General features: G+C 41.5%; 1 protein-coding gene across 2 annotated transcripts; it reads right to left on the reverse strand.

Moving 5' to 3' along the window:
* Positions 1 to 1,657: 1,657 nt before the first annotated feature.
* Positions 1,658 to 27,729, reverse strand: LOC141787854 (anoctamin-9-like). 2 transcript variants are annotated; one of them, XM_074666537.1, is made up of 24 exons: positions 27,506 to 27,729; positions 22,191 to 22,268; positions 19,534 to 19,656; positions 19,302 to 19,441; positions 18,409 to 18,458; positions 18,229 to 18,287; positions 17,382 to 17,461; positions 16,628 to 16,762; positions 12,426 to 12,519; positions 12,088 to 12,148; positions 7,379 to 7,461; positions 7,170 to 7,274; positions 6,888 to 7,052; positions 6,408 to 6,444; positions 5,291 to 5,402; positions 4,481 to 4,535; positions 4,303 to 4,400; positions 3,652 to 3,848; positions 3,320 to 3,472; positions 3,076 to 3,220; positions 2,861 to 2,983; positions 2,678 to 2,771; positions 2,423 to 2,535; positions 1,658 to 2,264 (listed from the first exon to the last, which is right to left on the reverse strand). In XM_074666537.1, exons 1-24 carry the CDS (start codon positions 27,560 to 27,562, stop codon positions 2,231 to 2,233), a joined length of 2,391 nt encoding a protein of 796 aa, XP_074522638.1. In that variant the 5' UTR covers positions 27,563 to 27,729; the 3' UTR covers positions 1,658 to 2,230. The 2 variants fall into 2 exon arrangements, with proteins under 2 accessions (XP_074522638.1, XP_074522637.1); XM_074666536.1 differs by having other exon boundaries at positions 18,400 to 18,458.
* Between the last annotated feature and the right edge of the window lie 176 nt (positions 27,730 to 27,905).

Below are 27,905 nucleotides of genomic sequence, written 5' to 3' on the forward strand. Positions count from 1 at the left end.
CACTGGAAATTACCAGGAAAGAGGAGACAAAAAATGAAGATCTCACCCAATCCTGGACACTAAATCCCAGAGCAAAATCCTTTCAGCTCCTGGCGCATGTTTACTCTTTAGTTGCAGCAAAGTGCACTTCACATAGGTGCAATCCTGGGAGACCAGATTGAGCCCAAAATTCAACCAGCAGTAATGTTATTGAGATTGCAAAGGACTACATTTATACTTACACACTGACCGGAGCAGCAATGTTCTCCCATGCTGTCTCTCTCTCTCTTGTTGAACTGAATTTCTAGTTGAACTGTGGTGAAAAACGTGTCCCTTCTCCTCTCTGTTGCCATGGTGTATTATTGAATCTGGGCTCCATTGATGATGGCTTTTTATGGTTGGGCTGCACACACATAACTCCAGATGAAACTACTTCCAGTTGATTTAACCGACTCAAATCAGCTGTTCTGAAACCGAAGAGTTTTCTATCCAAGAGTAAATTAACTTAGAGTTTTCAACAAGACTCAGAGTTGATTGAGACTGTCTTCCAACAGCAACCAACCCACCCTCCAAATGCAGCTAACCATCATCCAACATATCTGTGGATCTACTGTATGTCACCAAGTGTAGGTGGTGAGGAATTCACTGTCATCATGCCTGTCATCCCACCAGTATTACTTGGTAGCAGCTTATCACACACACAAACACAAGTACATATGATTCATTCTATTACAAAATGTCAGGATTGTTTTTATTTACAATATTCAAAAATATGGGACAGCATGTATTTTATCAGAAAAACATGTCCAAACATCTCATTTTAAAAGACAGCATTAAAACACACACACACACACACGCACGCGCACGCACACACACACACACACACACACACACACACACACACACACACACACACACACACACACACACACACACACACACACACACACACACACACACACACACACAGGTGTGGTTTGTTGCAGTATTTCTGAGCATAGGCAGTAACAGACTAGTCTGAGGATTAGTGGTATTGGCCTCCTTTACAGCAGTGTATCCAGGTGACTCAGACAGTGTTAAACCCTTCCCTTTGTTGTCTCTAACTGTACATCAGTCAGTGTTAGAGTAGAGTTAGTGTGAGAAGGAACGATGAGCAAGGACTCAGGTTTTTCTTCAGATGAGGCATAAATACATAATCAGTATCAGGGGTAATCTCATGTTTGCCAGCAAGCATTAAAGAGCAGCTGCTTCAGAAATGCTGCTCTGTAACACTCTGTAGTAGTCCGTAGTACTCTGAAATGCTGCTTATTAAGGAAGACCTGAACTCACATTATCTAATCCAGCTGGACTCTGATGAGGTTCATGAATTATAAACTGGCTCTTTTCATTTACAATGTCACATCAAACAGTACATCATCAAACATGAGACAGGGATCAGTCTGTGTATCAAAGGTTAAAGTGAGCTGTGTGTTGTCTCGGTATATTTACCCCACCAAGGACGTTATGTTTTGAGGAGAGTTTGTCTGTGAACAACATAACTCAAAAAGTAGCTAACAGATCTTGATGAAATTTTATGGAAATGTTCAAAATGGGATAAAGCAGATGTGATTAGATTTTGGAGGTGGTCCAGATCACCGTGTATATATATGTGTATATATAACTCTGCGATAAATGGCTAGATTGCTTTGCAAAACATCATGGCAATATTCTGGATACTGGGATCTGGAATATGAAATATGTACTGGGTTGTCAGAATTTTCAACACTGTCAGGTAACAAATTATTGTACAAACCCACAACTAGCAGTCTGCTGAAAGAGAGTATAACATTAAAGTAAGACTCAAGTGTTGCGTGACAATCACAATATGCTCAGTATGGGACATCCATTTACATGGGATTTCTTGATGTGGGTGGAAAACAGCTTCTTCAGATCTAGGTGAAGCTGCCGCTAAAAGCAACAACTTTAATCACTGAAACATCATTAGGGACAAATGATATAATTTCATACACTTTAACAAATACATCCAAGTGTGTGTGTGTGTGTGTGTGTGTGTGTGTGTGTGTGTGTGTGTGTGTGTGTGTGTGTGTGTGTGTGTGGTTACTTAAGTCCTATCAAACACAGGCCATTACAGAAAGTAAACACAAACTCGTGATCACATACAGGAAGTTTAAATAAAATAATCACTTAAAAAACCTTTAAATCCTCACTCAGCAGGACAGGGGTTGTCAGAAGGCTTAAGGTCATCAGCAAATCAGACTTCTGTGGATTTAGTGCGCTTCCTTTCACTACAGACGAGAGACACACAGACACAAACATCAAATACTCCTCTTATACCTGCTTCATATTTCTGTGTCAGGTAGTTATTCTGTAGCCAGATTTGATGACTTGTTGTTTCTCATCATTTGTCATATTTACAGTGTGAAGTTTGTCCCATGCCGCTTACCGTAGCTCCTCTTTGAGGCGAGCCAGTTTGTCGTGTAGCCGATCGTTCTTCACATGAATAGGGTTGTTCGGGACAAACCAGGCAGCAATGAACTTACACACCACCACAACATGCTGCAGCCACACACACACACACACACACACACACACACACACACACACACACACACACACACACACACACATAGATATTACAAAATTGTTTGATCGTTTCTGTAATGAGTGTTATCATCTCTGTTGGACTCTGAAGTCTGACCTCAAACAGGATGACGAAGGCAAAGCGTATAGCAAGAACCAACCAGAACTGAGAGGTCAGAGTGTAGTCTTCATCGTTTCTGTAGTCTCTGAAGCTGCTCATACACATACACACACACACAGAGATACAGGTTAAATAGGACAGACACAGTGATAGGTGATACACAGCTCTTCATCTCTTTACCTGCACTGCGTCACATTGAGGCCATTGTCTGTGACGAGCTGATCTGGTCGGAAGTCCCTCTGAAACCCTGGGTGCGACATGAACACTGTAGAAAGGGTGTCATTAATGTAGCCCTCCATGCAACTGAAACACACAGAAAAACACACACACACACAACATGAGAGACACACACCTGACCTGGGATCAGCTGTTTCACCTGCTGAGTCCACACTTACTGTGTATGAGCCTTGCCTGTGACACAGGGGCCGTAACGGTAACGATAGACAAGGCGAGGGATGAAGTCTGATGTCACACCTATTACCAGACCATTAGCAATCACAGCTAACACACCTATAGCCTCCAACACCTTTGTCCACACACCTGAAGAGAGAGAGCACATGTGGCTGACAGAGTAAAAGACCCCACAGAGCCTCAGTGTTGTAGTTCTCAACTTGCAAGACAATCACGCTAAGCGCTCACCAATATCATTGGTCTTCCTAGGAACCAGCCGCCGTTCAAGCTTGACCATCTTGATGGCATCGAGACGGATTTCAAAGATGTTGTTGATGAGAGCTAGCAGGGGGGCGAGGGGAAACGCTGCGACAAATATGGTGGTGAAACTGAATTGGACCACTGGAGGAGAGACAGAACAGAAAGTCATTTACCTAAAAAGTAAGTGACAGCAAAGATTCAAAGTCTCTTTTAGCCCCGGTGCAGATTTAAAAAAAAAAAACACCAGCAGGTTGGTTGTGTGAGGACATCAACCTGCCAGATAACCTAGGGGTGTGACCTGGATCTGACTGAACTCTCACCCATCTCCAAGAACTCATTGAACAAGCTGAAGGCATCAGTGTTGGCCAGATGGTAGTTGCGCAGCCAGTCCCTGAGTTTGCATATATCACATGGCTCAACATGCCCTTGCTCATCTCTGCATGTCTTCCTGTAGCAGTAACCACACTTCCTCTCCAGTTTCTTAGCTGTGTTTCTTCTCAGACAGCTTTTCAACCAGCTGCAATGCAGAGGATCAAAGTTAAAAACCATGTAAATAGATTACACAGGGAAGAAGTCACAAAAAAGTCAATGCTCAAGGTCAGTGAGGTCAGTGTGTGAAGAATCAAAGGTCAACGTGCAGAGGCAAAAAAAAGGGGTCGTTGCTCAAGGTTAATAATGAGGTCAGTGCTCAAGGCTACCTTCATAACGATGTTAGGTTTACATAATGGTCAGTGTGTAGAAGCAAATGGGTTCAGTGCTTAATGTCAGTAATGAAGTCAGTGCTAAGCTAAATGATAAGGTAAGTTTTCCAAGTCACAAGTAAGGTCAGTGCTCGAGGTTACAAATGGGGTCCCTGTTAAAGGTCAATAATGGGGTCAGTGTCGAAGGTCAATTACGAGGTCACTGTTAGAGGTCAATTATGAGGTCACTGGACTGCTTCTTCCATCTACATTGAAAAAAAAAACACTTACGGCACAGTGAATTCAAAGATGTTGTTGAGTGTCTGTTTAAGCATCATTATGACTGCCATCTGAATGAAGAGGTCTGTCAGACAACCACTGGGATGGCACTACAACAGACACACACACATTAGTCCTGTGGTAATTACACACACACAAGCTAGTCCTGTGTAAAACTTGATGAGTTCACCTCTTCAAGTCTCCATCTGGCAATTCGCACGTAGTTTCCTGGGTGTCCATTTATTCTGAGATGTGAAAACATCATGAGGTTAAAGTTCAGACCACAGCACAGGTAACTTAATGAACAGTGAACTCGTCACTGTGGACTGCTACTCTTATGTACAAAACTTGAAACTGCTACAGAAGTCCTATTACATGTCCAGAGATGTTGTCCTACATATTTCTGATGCAACACTGTACCCCTGGACCCTGAACAGTGCTACAGTGCCACTGAACTCCTGGACTTCTTCAGTACACCTTCAGTACTCAGACTTTAGAGTCGGGCCCAATCCCAAACCACCCTCTACACACTCTCCCAAAACACTAGCCCTTGGTTTGTGTGTCCTTGTGGAGGGTCCACCACGTGGTCCCAAACCATGCAGTGTAGAGGAGGAGTGGGCCATTCAGCCCTTAAATAGCAAACCTGCATTGATGCACACTTTTGATGACTTTGGTGCAAAGGCAAAATAGAGGAGAAAACATCTAAATGTACATGCCACATGTGTCCATTATGTTCCTCACACCTTTGTCACACTGACAGATAATCACAAAAAGCGTTGTTTGAGAAGATTGCACGAAACAAGCAAATCTTAATCCTATTTAGAGTATAATGTAGCTTCTGCCATTGAAGTGGCTTCTGATTTTATGAATTTACAGGGACAGTTGAAAAAAAATGAGACAGCTGGTACAGCTCCAAACTACTAATGATTCCTGTTTCACACACACACACACACACAAAGTGCTGCAAAAGAGGCATGGGAGTAGGTATCTGGTGGTTTACCTGCCCAGAAAGAAGGCCACATAAAAGAGTGAAGAGAAGAGAGTGAAGAACTGGAAGGTGAACATCTTCACCGTGAAGCTCCTCTCAGTGGCGGCAAACGAGTTGGTCTTCTCTGACACACACAGACATGTGCACATAAATACACATAAATAAAACAAAAAAAAATCAAAATTAGTCCCTCAGATATATCACAGTCAGAGAAAGGGAAAAACTCTTAAAGTGAGGTATCATTTAAAAACACTTTGTACGATGCATGGCACAGATGCTGGTCGACTGATTGCTAATTGGATGAATACCATTGTACTAATTTGAATATTAGACCATCTTGAATATAAGAAGATTTTAAAGACAGATTTTTGGGAAGAAGGCTGATATATAGGGATATTTTATTTGAAAATTCTGATTAAAAAATTGATGAAAAACAATATAAACAAGGCAGGCTGTTTTAACCACATAATAACACATTTAGTGCTGCTCATATAACAGTGGAGAAAAACTTCTGATAAATATCACAGTAGGTGGAGAAAATCAATCAGTCTTTCCCCTACTGTTATACTGAGGGTGCCCTCTCAACAGCAGCACACGCAGCCCCTTGGAGAGGGGGTGTAAATAAGTTAATTTGATTTTTTATACAGTGCCAAATCACATTAGAAGTAATTTAAGGTTTATTCTTGAACAGACCAGGTCTGTCACTTGTTCTTTTATCCAAACTCCAAACAGCCTTATGTTGTTTGCCTTATTTTGATAACAGGATGTCATGTCTGTCTCTAAGTGGTCACACTGACATTTCTGTTCCCTGTTTTGCGCATGGCAATGTTCGACTTGCATGTGTTCACAGACAGACAGACAGACAGACACACACACACACAGATGAGCACAATCTCTATAGCAAATAGAGAGCCAGGAAAAATAACGTCACAACCACAAAGAGAAAGCTAGAAAAAAAAACTGTTTTAAGAGCTGCCAGCCCCCTCCTTTCTGCCTTTTTGCATGTAACTGACCACTATAGGCCGTAGGGAGGTTTTATAGAGTGACAAGTACGAAAGAGAGGCGGTCGTGTACAAATGAGGTCAAATCATCAGCTGTTTTAACTTGACTGTTTCACAGTCAACCTTACCTATTTCACAGAGTTTCAAAGAGACCCATCTGTTCACCTGCAAGAGGTTCAAAGAGACACAGGTTCATTTTTTCATTCATTCATTCACTTTTTGCCTATTCAGGGTCTCATGTGGCCAGCGCGGAATGGTCAATCACTGCTTAACCTAAAGAGCATGTTTTTGAATTATGGGAGGAAGCCGGAGTACCCTGGGAGAACATGCAGCCAAGCACTAACCACTGCACCACTGTGCAGCCTGAGACAGGTTTTACAACAATAACATGTTTGTGCTTTGAAAGTCATGCACATTTCTGGCTCAGAGTTAAAAACAAACAGGTAAACAGACAGGTAAACTGTAGACAGGAGGACTAAAGAATCCCTCCATATGCTGGGACATGAAATAAAACATCAAATGCATATTTTCTCTAACTGATTCAGCCCTCTACTGTGTTTAAAGGTACGCACTGTATGAGGTCAGAGGTTTGCTTCAAGCCAACGTACCCGGGTCATAATCTGGATGGTAACATAGTGCAGCACGGCCCCTAGCATCATCGCCACTGTGTTAGCATGATCTCTGATGAACTCCCAGCTTCCCTCTGACAACAACGGGGCTGCAACTACCCGAAACACCACCAGCGCGTGAGCCAGGCCAATGATCAGGGACAGCTGGCACAGAAACAGACACAGAGAGACACATTTTAGACACAAACACAGTCTGTCTTCAATGCTGCTTTGGCTAAAAAAATACACCTTGGTGTGTGTGTGTGTCTGTGTGTGTGTTACCATGAGTGTCACCAGGGTGAGGACCAAAGCGCTGCGCAGGTATGAGTGTCTAAACTGTTTGGGTTTACAGTTTGGATCATTGACGATGTCTAGAATCAGCTCCTCCTGAAATAAAGATTGATGTGCTAAAGTCACTTCATGAAGTTGATAAAGGGGCTGAATTCAATGGGTCAATCTTAGTTTGATGTATGGCTTTGACAGGTTCTTACTTCCTCCTCACACCAGTCATACACTTTCCACTGACACACATGGCGAGCTCTGTGTCTCTTCCACAGCTCCAGAAACAGAGTGGCTAAAACACACACACACACACACACACACACACACACACACACACACACACACACACACACACACACACACACACACACACACACACACACACACACACACACACAGTAAAACATTGGATGCAGTTGAACCACAAGGTGTTGAATTTAAATATGATTTGATGAATACTCAATCTGAATCTTCTGAAGCTGTACTGATAAATGAACTAATAAAAGATCATCATAGTGATTTATAGGTTTGACTGAAACCTGGGTGTGCCATATCTAAAGTCTTGTACTCGTGTGTTTTCAAAAATGAATGTTCATCTTTTTTTGTTTTTAAGATACTTTCTTCCCCCATGTAACCGAGCCGATTAGTTGATACGTGCTGCTTATAGCATGACCAACCCATATGTGGCAGTGTTTTTCTGACGTACAACCTGTGCCTGCCAATCAGAATCAACCCCTGTCAATCCAGCTGTGATGTCTGAGAACCAAAAATTTTGAAAGTCCTACTCTCAGTTTCTCATATCCAAGTGCTAAAGCTGCGCAACTAGTTTTGTTTGGGATTAGCCACGGTTACATGAGGAGTTTTTCGTCTTTCCGAATGGAATCTTTCTGAATGGAATCTTTCCAAATGACTTTTCTGAAAACAATAGTATACATGGAAAGGAATATTCCAACCTCTGGTCAACATGCGCTGCTGTAATCAAACAGAATAGCCAATGGGCATGCGCAGAAAAACATAAACATCACAAGATTTATCAAAGATGGAGGACGACAGTTTGTTTATGACAGTGTTGCAATACTCCGTACTAGTTTTGTTTTGGGAAAACTAGTACGGAGTTTGACTGCTCACCGCCATTTTTAAAGTTGAGGAACGTCTCTAGTCTCTAGTCTTATGTCACATCTGAGCATGTGCTGAAAGAACGCACCCTGACAACTTTCCATTTGAGTGGATACATGATACCTCAATAGGTTTGGGGAAAGGAATATTCCACTCCCGCGAAACTGATTAAATGTCCATTCGGATTGACACTTCTTTCAGAATGAGGTGTATACAAAGCTTAAATTCTTTCCATTTGAGCAAATAAACCGAATACAAGCGGAATATTTGGGTCCATGTATACGTGGCTATTGTCTACTGGCCACCTGACCAATAGTCTGGATTTTTATCTGATTTTTAATATTCATCTGGACATTGTTAGAGGTAGTGTCTGCAGGATTTTCCACAAAAAATAAACTGTCAACTTTTACAGGAATAATCCTGCTTGATCATCGCTTCTAGGTCTCTGTGCATGTGTTTCAGTGTATGCCTCAACCCCCTTCTCTGCCTGGATGTTAATGTTTTGGTTGTATCAGGACGTTACTGGGCGGAGAGTAAGAGTGGTTACATCAGCCAATCACAGAGCACCCAGTGTGTGAGTGACTTTGGGGGTTGAGGAAAAAAAGAAGAAGCTATCCCGGGCGTCTACACTAGTGGACATAGCACAGAGAAAGAAAAAATTACCAAAGTGAAACAAAACTTCAAACAGATAAAGCTTTTTCTGAAACAAAGGTGAAGTTTGGCTTGACTTTCACTTGCTTTCAGAAACATGGAGAGCAGCACAGGACGAAAAGAGACACAAGGTGGCTTAATGCTAACCAGGTATGAGTCAAATACCCATGATTAGCTTGTGCTGGCATGCTGGGTCAGATGCATGGCTCTTGAGTGGTTGCTGGGCTAGTGAGTGTGTTCACATAGTCTAGGTCAGAGGCTGTGGGTGTGTACTGCGGCTGGCACCGAGCCAAGGAGGAGGAGCCCAGTTTGAATGTTGTAACAACGCCCTGCTCAGTCCCATGACCGTTGAGCGCCCAGGAGCTGCTCAAAAAAACCTCACAGCTGGCATCATAGGGAATGTGGCTGCGTCTGCGGATTGGCTTCATTTCATGGTTTCAGGAACAGACGTGTGACGTCGCGGATGCTTTGTCCATGTTTTATTCAGTCTATGCTCATGGACCGTCACTGACGGATGTCTCGCAGTCTCTCAGCGTGGTCACACTGGCTATCTGAACTGTTTTCATGTACTCTTTAAAGTCCATTTTGTTTGACCTGTGTGACCACAGGACTCCCTTCTCCTCTTTGGCACCTTTGGAGAGGATGGCTTCAGCACGGTACATTTCATACATGTGCACAAACGTGGACATCACCTGTGATCAATGATCGCTGCAACTGCTTCTCAACAGTCATTTTAAACAATAGTGGGGGTGTTAGAGGGCTGTACTGCACCTAAATGACTTAATATGAGCTTAAAAGTCACTGAAGTTGTAGCAGTGTTCTCTGCGCCTCATTGTGCAGGCAGGTAGAGTAAGGCACAGCTTGGATGGCCAGGGTGACTGCGCAGGAGACTGCATATGAATGAATAGTGGAGGAGGATCGATATTTTAACATCTAAAAGAGAATCAACCAAACAAAGTTCATTAATTGTTCTGAACATATTAATAGTATGCAGTGTTTCCCCTACCATTATAATGAACCTTATATATGAACCTTTGAGCTATTTCTAAAAAGTGATAGATCATTGGTTGATCTAATGCTTCACACATTTCCATTCGTTCGAGAAAGTCAAGACTGACCAGGGAGCAATTCACCGATCCAGACAGATTTAGAAAAAAAATTCACTTGGGATTGCGTAGAAAGATGCTTGACATATTATGATAACTCGTTCAACCTTTTTGCATGTAAAAACTCGTGCCATGAACTCGCAACTAAATGTTTTGGGGGGTGAGACTGTTAAACAGAGACCCATGATAATCCATTTTGATCAACATGACATAAGCAATTGATAATGTAGGAAACAGCAGAGAATTGTTCATGATCATTTGCATGGATGTCTCAAAGCATTTGCAACTTGTTCGAAGAAATAAGGAACTGCTTTTTTTGATGAGCACAAGTGAAACAGTGATGTGGAGACTGAAAAAGTAGTTTAGAGCAGTGTTTCCCAATCCTGGCCCTGGAGGACCCCTGCCCTGCATGTTTTAGGCTGTATTCAGACCAGAAAAGTCCTTTGGTCCACTTGTGTGGCGGACCAAAAGCGGACTTTATTTTTTCTGTTTGGCGCGGTTCGTATTCAGATACTTAGTATAGTACTTTTTGCAAGTGGACTATATTCTGTAAACACATCCACATGTGTAACGATCAGTGCTCTCATTGGACAGCACTGACAAAGGGCGGCACACAGAATACAGACCCAGAAATGGAGGTAAACGTGTGTTTGTGCTCTTATTAGAGCTGCAAAATCATTTTCAGTTTCAAGAGCAGCTCCTTCAAAGCAGGCTTAACAACACCGTTTCAAATTTTGTAACAACAAAGACGAATGTGCGCAGCAAGGAGACTAGGGATGCATGATATTGTATTTTTGCCGATAGCCGATATATTGAAACCCCTTTTGGCCGATACCGATACCGATAATCACAAGTTTGTTAGTTTTTTTCACTGGAAAGAAAGCTAAGTCTATCCTGTACTGACATTTATATGTTACTCTTATTGTGACGGTCTTATTTGTTTAAGAAACACACATAAAACAAGACAAAAAACATTTGATTTTACCATGAATAAGAAATGTATTATTTTTTCAAACTCAAGACATTCAGTATTGAAATAGAGAAAAATAATTTCTTTAGATCACATGAACTTTAAATGTACAATGCATTTTTAAACATAACCAAGTTACATTTGATTATTTTAGAGCTACTGTAACAACCTGGTGACAGACACAGAGCTCTGCAGTGCAAATACATGAAGTGATACATTTTATTTAAGGAGTTTATTTTTCAGATGGAAAATAATAATAATCCTAACTGAATAACCTTATTGGCTGAAATTTTCATATCTGCAGATACCGATAAACGTGTTTCTAAGCTTTTGTCAGCCGATACCGATATTGTGCCGATGATATCATGCATACCTAAAGGAGAAGCTATGCTCTGCGTGTTCTGAACCACAACATGCTAGCAACAGTGTGGCTAAACAGAAGATGGAGGATCAGGTGTGAACCAAAGACAGTTAGGTTAAGGTGGCTTTATAGGCCCAAAAGGCGCATCTATCCTGTAGTTAGTTCGGTTGGATCTTGGTTTGTATTCAGACCTGCACCGGAGAACCACCAACCGCACCAATGTTTGTTTGGAAGCGGACCGAGACCACCTCAAAAAGTGGGTCTTGGTCCGGTTGTTTGGTCCGCACCAGGGTTTGTTTGTGTCTATTCACACCTGCATGAAAAGTCCACACCAGCGTGGGACCCTGGTCCGTTTAAAGTGGACCAAACAGTCCAGGTCTGAATACGCCTTTAGATGTTACCCCACTCCAGCACACCTGATTCAAATGAATGGCTCGTTATCAGGCTCCAGCAGAGCTTGATGACGAGCTGATCATTTGGATCAGGTGTGTTGGAGTCGGGAATATAAAAAACATGCAGGGCAGGGGGTCCCCAGGACCAGGACTGGGAAACACTGGTTTAGAGAATTTCAATTCTGATTTGAAAATGAACCAAAGCAACTAAGGAAGCTATAGATTATCAAATTTATTACAATTATATTCATAGACATCACATCTGTGTGATCTTATCTTAAGCTAATAAGATCTCCACATGGAGTAGTTATCATTGACTCACCCCAGATGGCCATGAACATGGCAAAAGCAACTGTCCCTTCATTATCAAACAGATGGCTGACCTAAAAAGGTGACACAACACATCACGGATTAGTTTAACTGTCTTGAAACAAGGATCATGATTGACACTTTAGCCAGCACCAAGCCAGCAGCTAGTTTTAGTGCAAATGTTAGTCTATATTAACAGCTAAGGTGTTAATGTGAGTTAAACCTTAAAACAGTCGCACAGGTTGAAAAGAGGGCTGTAATTAATAATTTAAACATTGATGTCCACATGCAATCAAATTTGGGTGTATAATTCTAATTCTGTTTGTCACATTGAGGCCATGTAGAGCTCACCTTGGCGTAGGTACAGGTGTCTGACAGCTGCCATACTTTACATCTGGTATCACAGCGAGGACACATGATCACGCTGGAGTTACACACCTCTTTACTGTGAGACACACACAAACATACATACATATACAAACATACATACAGGTTAGCGGTCCTGTAGAAAATGGGGAATGGTAAATACATCACTGCCTGTCTTCTGCTCCATCATTACATTCTGCTGTCAGATACATGAGCTATGATTCCCCTGTCTTTTAGCAGATGTTTTTTTTTTTTTGTTCATGATTTATTTATTAATTTCTATGTACATTTTTCAACACATGGTTGCACAATGGTCACGTGTTACAAGAATCACTTGCACAATGCTTGAATTTAAAACGTATTATAGGGTATCAGACCTCATGCGGGCAATAGCAGGGCAGTAAGTGTGCCAAGGGGGTATCATTATGCAGCCAAAATGAAAAAAATAAATAAATAAATACAAAATAAAAACAAAAACAACAACAACAAAATGGTACAATTACCATACTATACATCCCACAGGACATTAGGAGAACTAAGAGAATTTGACTCACTAGGAACAGTAGGGCAATAAAGTTTTTAGTAAGCCACTGATTTTAAGAGATCTCCTACTTAGAAAGATGAGAGAGGTCTGAAATCCTAATCAGAGGTACACTTCAACTATGGGAGACAAAATGAGAAAAAAAAAATCCAGAAAATCACATTGAAGGATTTGTAAAGAATGTATTTGATTAATTATCGTGGTAAAAAGTACTTGGTCAATAACAAAAGTCCAGCTCAATACTTTGTAACATAACCTTTGTTGGCAATAACAGAGGTCAAATGTTTCTTTAACTATTCACTAGGTTTGCACATACTGTCGCTGGTATTTTGGCCCATTCCTCCATGCAGATCTCCTCTACAGCAGGGATGTTTTGGGGCTTCTAACTTCTTTCATAAATTTTCTATGGGTTGAGGTCTGGAGACTGGCCAGACCACTCCAGGACATTGAAATACTTTTTATGGACCCACTCCTTTGTTGCCTGAGCGATACGTTTGGGATCATTGTTATGCTGGAAGACCCAGCCACGTTCCATCTTCAATGCTCTCCGTGATGGAAGGAGGTTTTGGCTTAAAATCTCAGCTACATGGCCCCGTTAATTTTTTCCTCGACACAGATCAGTCGTCTTGTCTCCTTTGCAGAAAAACAGCCCCAAAGTATGAGGTTTTTTGCCACCATGCATCATAGTGATTTTCGGATGCAACTCAGCATTCTTCTTCCTCCAAACATGACAAGTTGAGTTTTTACCAAATGTTTTATTTTGGTTTCATCTGACCTCATAATGGTTTCCCAATCCTTTTCTGGATCACCCATATGCTCTCTGGCAAACTTCAGATGGGCCTGGACATGTACTAGCTCAAACAGGGGGACACACCTGGCAGGATTTGAGCCCCTCTGGGCATAGTGTGTTACTGATGGTGGCTTTTGTTACTGTAGTATGTCATATATTAATATATTATCATAGTCCAACAAAAGGGACTTGGGAGACAACAGGTTTGTTCTCATGGCTTATTCACTGACGCTGCATGGACATCAAGGGGCAACATCCAGTCAGTAAAAATGAAGCCTACGCGTGAGTGCTAAAAGTCACTGTTCCTCAAGAATCTGCTTGAGGCTAGCTATGGCGTCATATTTGTGTCATATGTCGCACGAGCTATAAAACAAACAAACGAGCAAATTATCTCATACCACATGCGCAGAGTAAACTGCCTCACACACTTTTTTAGTCCTCGCCCACACAAATTCAACAATCGAGAGCATACAGGGAGATGCAAGCGAGTAAAAAAACATAGCAAGAGTAGGGCTGCAGGATATGGCCAGAATCCAATATCTCGATATCTGTTGGCTATAGCTCGAGACACGATATATATCTTGATATTCTGATTTCTCCTCTAAATCACTTTATTAATGTTAAATCCAAACCTCTGATGCATAAAATGACATCAGTATGATGATTCAAGCAGACCTTTTAGTTGGATTTTTTATGAATACAAAAACGGGAAAATCTCAATTAGGTTAAGTTGAGCAAATTTTATTTTTAACCAAACTTTATTTTAAACCAAACTTTATGTAGTTACATATTTTTAGTTCCAGTAAAATAATTCATTCAGATTTATTCAACTGGCTGATTGTATTATGTTATATTATATTATACTATATCATATTATATGATATTATATTATATTATATTATACTTTCAAAATATTAACTAAAATTGGAGATAATATTACTTTCATTTCCATAAAGCAGCTACCTGGCAGCTACCTGGATAAAGTTGGTGATGCTGAAAGGACTCTAGTGACTTTAGTCGTTGAGCCTGGGGTCTGGTTGAATTGTATCGAGGTTTGTCTTCTTATAATTTCTCAGCTAGCAGTATTTTGGTATCCTGTTGTAAAATAGCATCAAATTCATCTGCTGTCATGTTTCGAGCAGTGCACAGCTGATTGTTGTGACCGAACGGCACTCAGAGAGGAGGGCAGAGTGCGCAGAAAAGCGAAAGTGAAAGTTAAAAACATTCCGCATTTGTTTCTCGTTGTGGAGAGCTGGAAGAGAATCGAGAGGGGTCCAGCTGCAGACCTCCACTCTCAGCAGGCTAACGGCTGCTCCAACGTGAATCGGTAGCCAGCTCCAATGTGAGACGGATGTGACGTGAAACTATTCCCTTTTTTCAGTATTACACGTCTGATTGGCTATTCCACCTCCAGCTCCTCTGACATTTGAAGGTAAGGGATGGCACTTTTGTGCTACATTCATCAGCTGGACTTCCACCATTACGGTAGGTCACCATTGTACTTTTCTCGTGAATGTATCGCTAGAATTATCAAGCAGTGGACAGACTTTCTTGATCAGTTGATGACTCTCAGTCATGAATTACATTAGATCAAAGAACTTTTCTTTTTAGAATGCTGTGATAACGTCGGCTAGTTGAACTGTGTGTACATTATATTGGCTGATCTGGAACTGCTTATTTGTTTTCTTACTTTGTGTGAAATCATACAATGGAATACAACTTTTAAGCTAAAATTTGTTCACTTATGCACCATTATTTTTTTTCCTGCAGATGCATGTTTCAATTTTTCCGAAGACTTCTTTGCCACTAAAGAAACACACATTCCCTTACTTTGAAGTCATTTCCACAACCGAAGTTTGAACAACACATGGCTGTACATGTAAAAAATGCTGTTGCTTTTAAAGGTAAGGTTTTCGTGCATGTGGACAGCATATTATGTAAATGCATGTCTGATATTGCAGATAAATACACATAAGTTATGTTTTCCCCCTTCCATTTTTTCACTTCAGATGTTGTTAGAGGGGGCACCAGAAGCAGACAGGAGGACAAGGAAAATCCGTGTATGGTTTGTTCTTTCGTTATTCTGTTTCAAAACAAAATAAAAAAAATGAAAAAACTGACTTGTTTTTTTTGTTTTAAAACCAAAACTGAATAACGGAATAACAGAAAAACAGAAAAAACATGTTTTTCTGTCCTGGTTTTAAAAATGGAAAAATGAAAAATGATAAAAGATTGTGTCAAAATTGTTTATGTGATATTTTGATTTTAAATGTGAACAACCCCTTATAATATTATATTATATAATAACTCACATTAAGGTTTATACAGACATGTTCCTGAGCTTTTTTTTATATATAAGTAACAGATCGCTGACGATTCACTCCAGCTTATCCGCGGGCATGTGCACACTCCGGTGTGTTTCAATGAGACAGTCAGTGCACAGTCTGCTGCTGTCTGACCTACTCTCAGTATAGCTCTCATATAGCTCTTTTTCATTTTCAGCAGATGTTTTAAACACCTGGGCAGGTGATCTGAAAAGGCATGAACACTCCTCATCAGGAGGAATGTGCTGCAAAGGCTCAAACAATTAAACTTAAAAAGGAAATGCTTAAGTACAAACAAACAGTGATAGAATAGAATAAATGTGCTAATTACCTCATACATGCTGCAATAACAATGCTCAAAAACTGAAAACTACTTCAAAAGGAACTGCTCCAGGCCCTCAGGAGGCGCAATAAGAAACAGCTTTACTATTGGTAGGCACTGAGCTTATTATGCATGTAGGAGGATGGTGATGTCATTTCACATGTCATTCTCAAAGGTCAGCTTTTTTTTAAGGTCAAAGGTCACACTCACATGAGAGGGTTGGTGTTGAAAAAGGCCAGCCCATACAAAAATACAACCACACCCAGGGCAGCAGCAGGGACCAACAACTTTGTATACCAGCCCAGCCACAGGTAGTACAGGGCCACTTTTTCTCCAAAGTAACACCTACAGGGAACACACACACACACACACACACACACACACACACACACACACACACAAACACACACACACACACACACACACACACACACACACACACACACACACACAGAGGGTTTCAGCAAATCTCGTAAGGATCTCTTTTTAAAACAGACTGTGATCAGTTTACCAACAGATTCAGGGATTTTTACATCTTATGACCATACAGAGATTTAAAAATTCTCACACATTTAGTCTGATCTCAGCAACATATGAACACATCTGATTAGATGGCCACCACAAAGTGGCAAGAAAACAGTTTCAGCGTTTTGGATTTCAAACTATACACTGTAAGGGCTTACAAGCTAGCTGACAGATGGAAAAGATTCCTGACTGCTTACTACTACCACACACACACACACACACACACACACACACACACACACACACACACACACACACACACACACACACACACACACACACAAACACAAACACAATCACACACACACACACACACACACATAAACACACACACACACACACACACACACACACACACACACACACACACACACACACACACACACACACACACACACACACACACACACACACACACACACACACCACAGGTACTGACTTGACTTCATTGACTGGTTGTCCTACAAACAGGCCCGACCATCGAGCCCAATTCTCCCTCAGGTGTTTTTGCTTCTTTTTCTAAGCATTATGGGAAACAAGACACAGACATGTTCAGAGTGTGCAATTGGTCAGACAATCAGAATGTGTCAGTTGTCATGCTCCAGTGAGTTAATGGTAGAGGTAGACCGATATATCGGCCGTCCGGCTGATATATCGGGCCGATATTTGGACATTTGTCTCTATCGGCCATCGGCCATATTTTCTTTTAAAAAGCCGATTTTGATCCGTTGTATAAAATGACGCAATTTTTGATCAGGCACAAAAAAGATGAGCACCTCAAACTTGTGGAACCACTTGGATACATTACATACTTTTGTTCAAATTATATTAATAAGTTTAAATTTCTTTTTTGACATTTTAAGAAGAGTGTGAATGTTTACTACTGCTTGTTACATTGTGTGTTTACTCAGACAAAATATTTCATTGTTTTGAAAGCTGAAAAAATGTTCAGAGGACTGGACACAACTTGTTGTAATAGATTTATTTTAGTTGCTCAGAAATTTCTCCGTTTCACAAAAATGTGATAAATATATATTTAGTTAACAATCGGCCTGAATATCAAATTGGAAAAATCGGCTATGCATATCGGCATCAGCTGCCCAAATTTGGAAAGCATCGGCATCGGCATCGGCCCCCAAAAAACCCATATCGGTCGACCTCTAGTTAATGGTAACATGTTCAAAGAATGTTAGTGGTCACATGATCCAGGTGTGTCAGTGGTCACTTGATCAGATTATGTTAGCAGTCAATGGTCACAGAGCAGATGTGGTGACTGATTGACTCACCTCATGGAGACAGAACATGGTCTCAAACACGTCCTTCTTTAACAGTTCCTGCAGGTTCTCTGATAGAAGGAAACACACCTGCAGGTTAGTACACACCCCATCTTAATATCTCATTTAATATCACCAATAACTGAAGACTGAACAGCTGGAAACAACACATCATCAACTGACCACACTGACCGCCTGTATTGATGAAGGTCTGATGAAGAATAAAATGGACGATCCTGATTCTGTAGAAAAACAAAAGGGTTGAAATGAGGTGAGTTAAGATGTCATTCAGGAGGGAAAAAATGGGATTTATATGATATAACATATTTCAACATCACCCATAAATACATTTTTACCTGGAAGGTAAGATCCTGCAGTCGGGTTAGTGTCTCTCTGATATTAGAGACTGCTGAGTCAAATCAGTGCTAAGCCTACATTCATAGTCTGACATGCACCAACAGGAACATGTATCATTGTAGACTGAACATAAAATGCCCAGAGCCCAAACCAAAACAGATGGTCTCACTGTCACGTCAACCACAATGCCCTCAAATGTTTTAACGGAGCTCTGCAGAGCAGTGCAGAGCAGTGCAGACAAGTACAATGTAAGCATGCAGAGTTCAGGACTGCTTCAGCCACCACAGGTCAACACAGAGTAAAAACCAGGCTTATTAACTTGGCAAAAAAAGGTAATGTGTGTTTCATTTTAGCTATAACAAAGGATTGGTCTTATCCCACCTGAAGCCTGTTACTTCTCTTTCAAATGGAGCCACATAAATGAGGAATATGCGCTTGTGGGTTGAGCAGCAGGGCTGAGGATGAGAGATCTGTCCATATCAAATTGCCAGACTGTCTCTGCCAATGCCAAACAGCTTATTCTGCTGTTGTCATTGCTACACCGAAGAAATCATCTGCTCAGCCCAGATTGCTTGACTTTTTGTGTAAAGTGGAGATGCATTTTACAGCAGTGGTTTTTGATATTCAGTGTGAATGAAACATTTTATAGTCTCAAACTTCATACTGTCTGTCTGACCCCAAGCTTTTACAGCAGTGAGTCTGAATGTGAATGTGTGTGCATGTGTTACCTGGTTGCCTGAGTGACAGTCCCCTTCACATCTCCACACCAGTTGCAGGAGTCAGACACCTTGAGCAGGTACTGGTAGTCCTCGAATACTTCCCGAGGGGCACGAAGCCCATAAAACACCTTATCATCATGACAGATCTCCTGGAGCACAGAAAAGTCTGCATCACTTCACTCCAACAGGTGTGTGGTTATTACCAGGTCATGTGACGGTGAAAGAGATAAGGCAGACTGACTGTGACAGTGATGTTCTTCTTCTGCAGCGCTTGGATAAACATCTTCTGTCTCTGAGCTCTGTGGTCAGAGTCATCTTCCACTTTCTGAGCCACCAAGACATAATCAAAAGTCCTGTGAACAGCCTGTGACACACACACAAAAAGCACAAAACTTTGCTTTGAAATTTTTATAAGAAGACACCATACAATGTCTAAACACTGTTACTAGCTCATAGTTGCACTCAAAGACATTAAATAAATGAAAACACCAAAAGACATGTACCGTATTTTTCGCACTATAAGACGCTTCAGAGTATAGGGCACACCTTCAATGAATGGCCTATATGAAAACTGTTTTCATATATAGGGCGCACCGCATTATAAGGCGCATAGAGTAGAAGCTATAGTAGTGGCTGTGGTTGCGTTATGCATCTGCTAGATAGAGCTGCGCTAAAAGGAAAGTCAACAAAATAGATTAGTCAGTCAAACTCAGGCTACATCCACACGGAGCCACACATTTTCCTATCCAACTGTTTTCTGTGCCATTTTCAAAAGTGCGCTGTAAAGACAAAGCCTTTTCTGCCGTCCACAAAAACAGGTTCCAGAGATCAGTTCAAATGCCAGACCTTTGGGGGAAGGCGCTGTATTGCTCTGACAAATAACAAGAGAAGAAGCCCGGGCCAGCCTGCGAGCTAACATTAGCACTTAGCAGAATTCCTCTTTACCGGGTCTTAACGCTGTTACTCCGGCGACGCCCCCTGAACATGGTAGCCATGATTAATCAATACTGATCCATATATAAGGCGCATTGGATTATAAGGCACACCGTCGGCTTTTGAGAAAATTTAAGGCTTTTAGGTTTTATAGTGTGGAAAATACGGTAAACTGACTGACACCTTAAAACACCTCAATGTAACCGTAAATATGTGAGAGAAAAAACACTGACTCGCCTTGAAACAGCTGAAAGAGACAACATCTTGGATTACAATTAAAAAACATAGAACATCTTTCAAAGACCATAAAAAACTTGATTGTGCTTCAAAAACCTGGTCTGCTGTAAAAAGCAATAGTATCTGCTTGCAGACTGTCACTGGTCCAGGATCCACCTGCCTACACGTCATTGGTACAGGCTGTATACATTTTGTTACATGACCACTGGAAGAAACAGGGACGTTATGGTGCTACCCGTGCACTGAAACTATATCCAGGTTCAGGTAAAATCCAGGTCCAATGAAGATTGTCCAGTAAGAACAACAAAGTGTCACTCTATTCCTCAGTGGGTCTTTATTTCAACACACGACCTATGACAGACTGGTTATGTGTGGTTTGGTCTAAATTTGAAGTGACACAGGAACAGGGTGTTTTGTCTTTAGGATACAATACAGATGCTTAAAGTGATACTCTGGGATGGAGCGGGATGGACTCCCACCGAAAAAATCTGATATCAGTCTGCATTCACGCTTTATGTAGAGAATTTTCAGCGCGTTACTTTCACACAAAAACACCGCTAAATAAGGCTCTAGTTCTCATCGTGTCTCTTCGTCCTGGCAGACTACCTGCGTTTGTTCATATCTGGCATGCCAAGCGCTGACTGATACACTCAGCGGCGAGCGCCTCGTAGCCAGCTGTGGCTCTGCAGCAGAGGTAGCGCCGTTTTACGACACAATGAGAACTCGAGCCTTATTTAGCGGTGTATTTGTGTGAAAGAACCACACTGAAAATTCTCTAAATAAAGCGTGAATGCAGACCAATATCAGACTTTTTGGTGGGAGTCCGTTTATTTGTGTTTTTGGTCAAGTAAAATATGTCCCTGTCTGAGTGCAGAGGAAGCCGTCAGACGAGCAGGAAGGGGGTGTTTGGTGCGAGCGCTCTGGGCTTCTGCTGCACAAAAACACTGCTGTAGGGGTAATTTCTGCCCTAAACCTTGTGATAGGACCCAACTTGTTCCATCCCGGACTATTACTTTAAATGTAATTTAGGTGTCCGACTCCTTGTCACAAAACCAGGTGTAGCTGTGAAAGGTTCCATGCTGTCGAGGCTCAGTTGGGGCTGAAACACATCAGAGCCAGAAGAACCACTCACAGACACTTGAGGGAAACCTTTCAGCTCCACTGCTGAGGTGGAGCACAGATGGACGGTCACAGGGCTGCACTTACACCCAAGCTTTGTTGCATCTGTTCAGGTGTTTCAGGAGGACTGTAAACACAGGTCATGTGGTGCTGTCTCATGGCAGATAGTGTCAGTGACCGTTTGTTTCAATAAACATGATAAAGAGACCGGTCTGTGTTTCAACAGGTTAGTGCAGGTAAGTGATCATTTCCATCAACTGAGACACATGGTGAGTGTCAGTGTGTCAGTGTGTGTGTGTGTGTGTGTGCCCGCATGTGCACGCGTGTGTGTGCGCGTGCCTGTGCATGTGTGTGTGTGTGTGTGTGTGTGTGTGTGTGTGTGTGTGTGTGTGTGTGTGTGTGTGTGTGTGTGTGTGTGTGTGTGTGTGTGTGTGCCTGTGCGTGTGTGCGGGTGCATGCATGTGATTACTCAGGAGTTATCTGTTTCAAACAGTCAAATGATGCTCTAACAGGTTAAAGTACACACCGTTTGTTTGATAAAAACGGTTACCTGCTCTGTATGAGACACACTGAAACACACACACACACACACACAGGTAACATACTTACCGTAGAAGGAAGTAAAGGCTCATGACTGTTGTTGTGACTGTGACTGTTCTTCCGTCTGTCCCACAACTCAATGTTCTCCTAAGACACACACACACACACACACACACACACACACACACACACACACACACACACACACACACACACACACACACACACACACACACACACACACACAGGTTAACATTGGACATACAGAGCTTCATAAAATAGCTGTGTATGTCCTTTCTGGTTATTCAAATGAGCTGAGTATCTGTGGGACATGTAAACTAGTGACCGTTGGCTTGTTATCAGCTGCTGACCTGCTGTTCATGAGGCTCAGCAGAGCTGACTCACCGCACAAATACCCAAGTCAGCCCTAAACTCAGTGAATAGAGCATGAACACAAGTTAAAAGCTCATTTTATACCAACATCTTTTCCTAAACCCAGCAGCTGGTTTTGTTTCTCTTTGAGCCAGCTGTAGCTGCACTTTCTAGCTGTTTTTCCAATGATAAAAAAAAACTGGAAAAAAATTACAGATCCAACCGCAGTTTAATAAGAGCTGTGATGCCAAGTGAAATGTCTATAGACCCTGGAGTCTTCTACTACAGAGCCATGCGAGAATGAGGTTTGTTGTTGTCTCTCTGAGATCTCTAAGGGCTTCCACAGTAATGGTCTGGATGGCAGCACATGCTGCTCCTAAACCTGTAGATAGTGTTAAACATTCATGACGCTTTCACAGATGTGTAAGCTCCCCGTGCCATGGACTCTTCTGTCTCCTAAACCATTGAGGCTTCTGGTTTTGGACCATAAGCTGAGAACAAGCCGGGTGCTCCTTCTCCTCATTAGTGCCGAGGTCCAATGCTTTCCTAAAGAAATGCTAGATTTGGATTCATCAGAGTACAGGATAGTTTTCTACTTCCCTTCAGCTCATCATAAACAAGCTAAGTTAGAGGAGTCTGCTGTTTCTGGGATATGCTTATATCTTTGCATAGTACAGTTTAAACCTCATTTTGTGGATGCAGTGATGTACTGTGCTCAAAGATCATGGTTTTTAAGAGTGGTTCAGTGCCCAAAGCTCAGATGGGCTGCATAAGGGTCTTAAGATCTCGTCCCCTACTCCTAAAAACTTCAACTGATTTTCACTGTTCAAACTTCAAAACGTGCATCCTATTCGGGAATAGGGGGTTATGGCTTTTCATGACCTTTTTACGAATACTTTCAGAGATATTTCATGTTTTTCGTGATTTCAGTCCCATAAAGAATGAATGTGGAATCTTCAGGATTTGCACCTTTCAGGACATTTTTCAGCCTGCTTCAAACCCTTTTCATCCAGTCATACATTCAGCTAGAAACTTCATTCAAACTTCAAAAACATTCAGCTACTTTTTGGCTTCATTCAGTGGGTTTCATATTCTTCCTAGCATTCATTGTTTCTTCACAATGATCCTTCAATGAGCCATCTAACATTGGTGTGTATTGGGGGGATGTTTCAGCTTAAGCCGTGTTTCCACCAAGCAGTCCGGGTCGGTTCGTCTCAGTACGGTGCGCTTTTAGCGGCGTTTCCACTGACTCATCCCAGACGGATCCCTAAAAACCGAGATGAGCGGTCCCACTTTTTTGGGACCCTTTCGTATGGGTGCCAGACTGAACCGATCCGCTCTCGGGAGGTGGAGCAACACACTGCAGACCGTTGATTGATCAAAAGAATCGTCACTTACCCCGACAGCGGCTGCATTTCTCCTGGCGGCACACAGACTTCTCTGAAACGAAGCTTGATCGCACTTTGTATCAAAGAGCTACATGCCAATCACAGAGAGGACAAAATGCTGCATGTCTTCCATCATTGCTCTTTGTTTACTGTGTCGCGTTTTCTTATTTGTTGGATTTATTAGCGGGGTAAGCTGCTACGGCGTCGCGCTATTGTTTACCAGCTGTGGCTTCCGGCATGCGGCTTACACGCCGCCCACCACGAGAGGGCACAGTTTGCTGTGGAAACGCAAACGGGATCAGACTTAACTGTCCCAAACCGTCTCAAACCGTACTGAACCGACCCGTACTGCTTGATGGAAACGCAGCTTAGAGTGGGAGATTCAAACAACAGGGTGGACTGAGGGGGAGACACAATCTGGAAACTTTTTGGAGATATTGTCCCCTTGGCCACAATTTATGCCCCAGGAACACATTTATGGTATCAAAATTTAGGTAATTTTGTCCAGCTTCTGGCAAAATGTTTTTTAAAGCAAAAGGATAGAGCACTTAGTCACAAAATGGTAAACAGTCAGGAAAAGTCAAAATTTAGCCCATGTGCTCCAATATTAATTCCAGTGGGTCTTTCTCAGAGGTCAGTGGAGGATCGCTCATTGATCATTCACCGTCACAACCACATTTCTGGGTCTACAAACATGAATGCAATTGCAATTACATTTTAATTGTTCCCAATTTTGTTGTACTTGTTGCAATGACAAATAAAGTAAATGAAATGGACATGGACAGCTTCCTAAGGGTCTCAGGATTCATATGGTCTGGTCATTTTCCTGATCGCACCTTTGGTCAAGTTACCATTGCAGTTTGACACCATAATTTCAGTGGGAAGGTCTTGGTAATCAACATTCTCAACCAGCTCTCTGATGGCAGTGAGTAATCAATGATCACCATGGCAACATCTGGCTTCAGATGGGCCTCAGCTGACAGGTTTACATGATTATAAACGCACACATTGGCACAAAGTATCAAATCTAAACAGTGTTTTAAAGGTTAGACTTCCATTTTCCCTCAGTCAAAGAATTATCTCCATGAATGTTCTTTAAATTTTAATTAATTCCTTAAATTCTTGAATAATCTAGCTATTTAAACTTTTTAATTCATTCACCAATTCCATTGATTCATCCATCCACTTCCTTTCATCCAAGAGTTCATGACAGGTTTCTACAGCATTCTGCATTAGTAGCAGTTCAGCACAAGCTTTTCAGGACTTCATTCAACCATTTTCATACTTATCTTCAGTCACTCTGCATTAGCAGTTCAGCACAAGCTGCTTCAGCATTCTGCATTCACAGCGCTGTATCTATAGAAATTGCTTTTCTAGTTTGTACTTCATACTTCTGGACTGATTCTACGTCATAGCGGCCAACACCGTCATGAGCTCAAAATACTTCTACATCTCATCCGAAATGCATGAGGCAGTGCTATCTGTATGACACCAAGGTTTCTGCTTTTCCACATACATCTCAAGCATATTATGTCACATAAAGCAGGTAGTAACGACACAATAACATTTCTCAAAGTCAACATTTGAAAAGTTTCTTTGCTCTATTTTTGGTTAATTATGGAATTTTAAGTGATTCATCTCAACAAGCATTAAGGCTTTATATAAACTGCTGGACAGTGTTTATGAGCTGTATTGATGTGCCTCACTTTCTCTCTGTTTAAACTTGCAGCTGTTTATTATGCTGTTGTTTGCCCTGTTTTGCAGAAGCAGTCAACCTGTGGTTCCTTTTGTTTCCATTAGAATTACCAGTCAGTAGTCAATGACCTGCAGATCTGTGAGCTCAGAGAACACAGTGATGTCTAGAGGACTCCACACAGTTCAAACCAGAGGAGCTCCAACCATAACAAAGACTGTTCAAGATAACAAATGTTATCTCAAGACACTTTACAAAAGCATTAACAGTTCTAGACCCTACATGTTAATAAAATTTTATTTGCGGAAACCCAACATCAAGACCAGATAAGGAGTCTTATCTTATCTTAATTCACCATGAGAACAGGACTTTGCAGCATTTGGCAAGTTACAATGGCAGGGAAAAACTTGTCACTTCGGACAGAACCAGACTCACGTTAGACAGACATCTGTCTCGACTGTTTGGGGTTGGAGAGAGACAGATAGAGGAGAGAGAGTGGGAGAGAAGTATGGGGGGGTAACAGTTGTCTCAGTCCACAGCAGAACAGGCTCTTGTGTGATACAAACACCCCCTTTTGAATATCTTCAAGCGACTATCTCAAAGTACGCTTTAAAAAAGGAAAAAGAACAGTGCAATATGAGTCAGCATGATAAAACCTAACAAATGACAGAAACTAGGGATGCACAATATTGATTTTTTTTGCCGATATCCGATAAGCCAATATTTAACAACTCATTTAGCTGATATCGATAGTGATACCAATATTTTTTCTGTACCCATAATTGCAGAGATAATCAACTCTCTTCTGTATTGACAGAAGCATATTGTACTATGGTGCATAGCACTCTCATCACATCTGTTATATAATACTCATTTATTGTGAAAAATAAGAAAAATATATACCTGGATCTGTATATTTATTTATGACAATTGCTTTCAAACAAAAAGAAATCCAAAAGATAAACTATACTTGAAAGCTGGATGATACTCTTCCTGAAAGAATCACAACAATACCTACAGCCAGGGCAAATTTGGCTAATTTCATAACTGACTGTCAGTAAACATAACCTCTGTTCACAGGGAGCGTGTAAGAAGTGCAACTGTACAGCAGCGCAGTGCTAAAAGTAAATGCAGCTTCAGTCCATTATTTATTGGTTTATTATATCTGCAGAATTTGGTGCGGTGGCTGATATCATTTTTTTTTTTTTCAAGCCAATACCGTCTCATTCTGATAACATTCCGATATTATTGTGCATCCTTAACAGGAACCCTGTTTGATCTGAATTGGATTGTTTGTGTTCCATCTGTTAACCTATACTACAGACAGCCCCTGTTACCAAGCCACCCTCGCCCTGAACCTCATTTGTGGAACTGAACTCTGAATTAAGTTAGTAAAGCTAACCGAAATAAACTTTGAGCCAAGCCAGCTTCGTGGAATACCACCAGATGTAACACGCAGGGAGGAGGAAGATCTATGAGGTAGCCTATAAAAGCTGATTCCACTGCCTTTCAGACTGACTACACACTTTTAAAAACACTTTTGTAACTGTGTGCGTGCATGTGTGCGCGCGCGCGCACTACATTAAAATGGACAGAAACGTCTTTAAACCAACGTTATAGCTCTGCGCCAATTCCCCACATGTGTTTAATAAAACATGAAAAAGAAATATAGAGCTCAACAAATCAGCTACAGCTGTTAGGAATGAAGTCATCATGATACTCAGGATCTCAGGTAAAGTTTAAACTGAGCAGAACCTTAGGTTCAGCTAAAAACACACAAGCATCCGGTGAGACAAAGGCACAGCATGATACCGACTGTTAAATTCATGTAATGTGATGAATACATTTACCGTGTTTAACACTGAAACGTAGACGGTGTCTCGCAGTGCGTGTGTGTGTGCGTGTGCGTGTGTGTGTGTGTGTGTGTTTACCTGAGAACGCTTGTAGAACATGTTGGTTCGGTCCCCGGTGTTGAAGTGAGCTAACATGTTTCACCGTGTCCGTCTCATGCCGTCCTCCCATCAATCAGCCAATCGTGGTCATTCTGATAATCAAAAAGTCCGATCCGAGCGACACTTCCGCATTCCTCCTCAGCCTTTGTGAGCGCAGTAAAGGTGTGCCGCATCACCTGTGGCCACAGACGTCATACTTCGCCAGGAGAGTCATATACGTCCATGCATTCAGGTACCACTGGGAAATACAAATTTCCATCCTCCCTGTATTTCACATCAAATAACTATATAGTATTTATTTCTGTATATATATATATATATATATATATATATATATATATATATATATATATATATACATATTTGCTGTCAGGCGATT

The sequence above is a fragment of the Halichoeres trimaculatus genome, unplaced genomic scaffold (assembly GCF_033239565.1).
Source record: "Halichoeres trimaculatus isolate MK-OKI-2021-1 unplaced genomic scaffold, fHalTri1.1 fHalTri1_scaffold_3, whole genome shotgun sequence".
Classification (NCBI taxonomy): domain Eukaryota; kingdom Metazoa; phylum Chordata; class Actinopteri; order Labriformes; family Labridae; genus Halichoeres; species Halichoeres trimaculatus.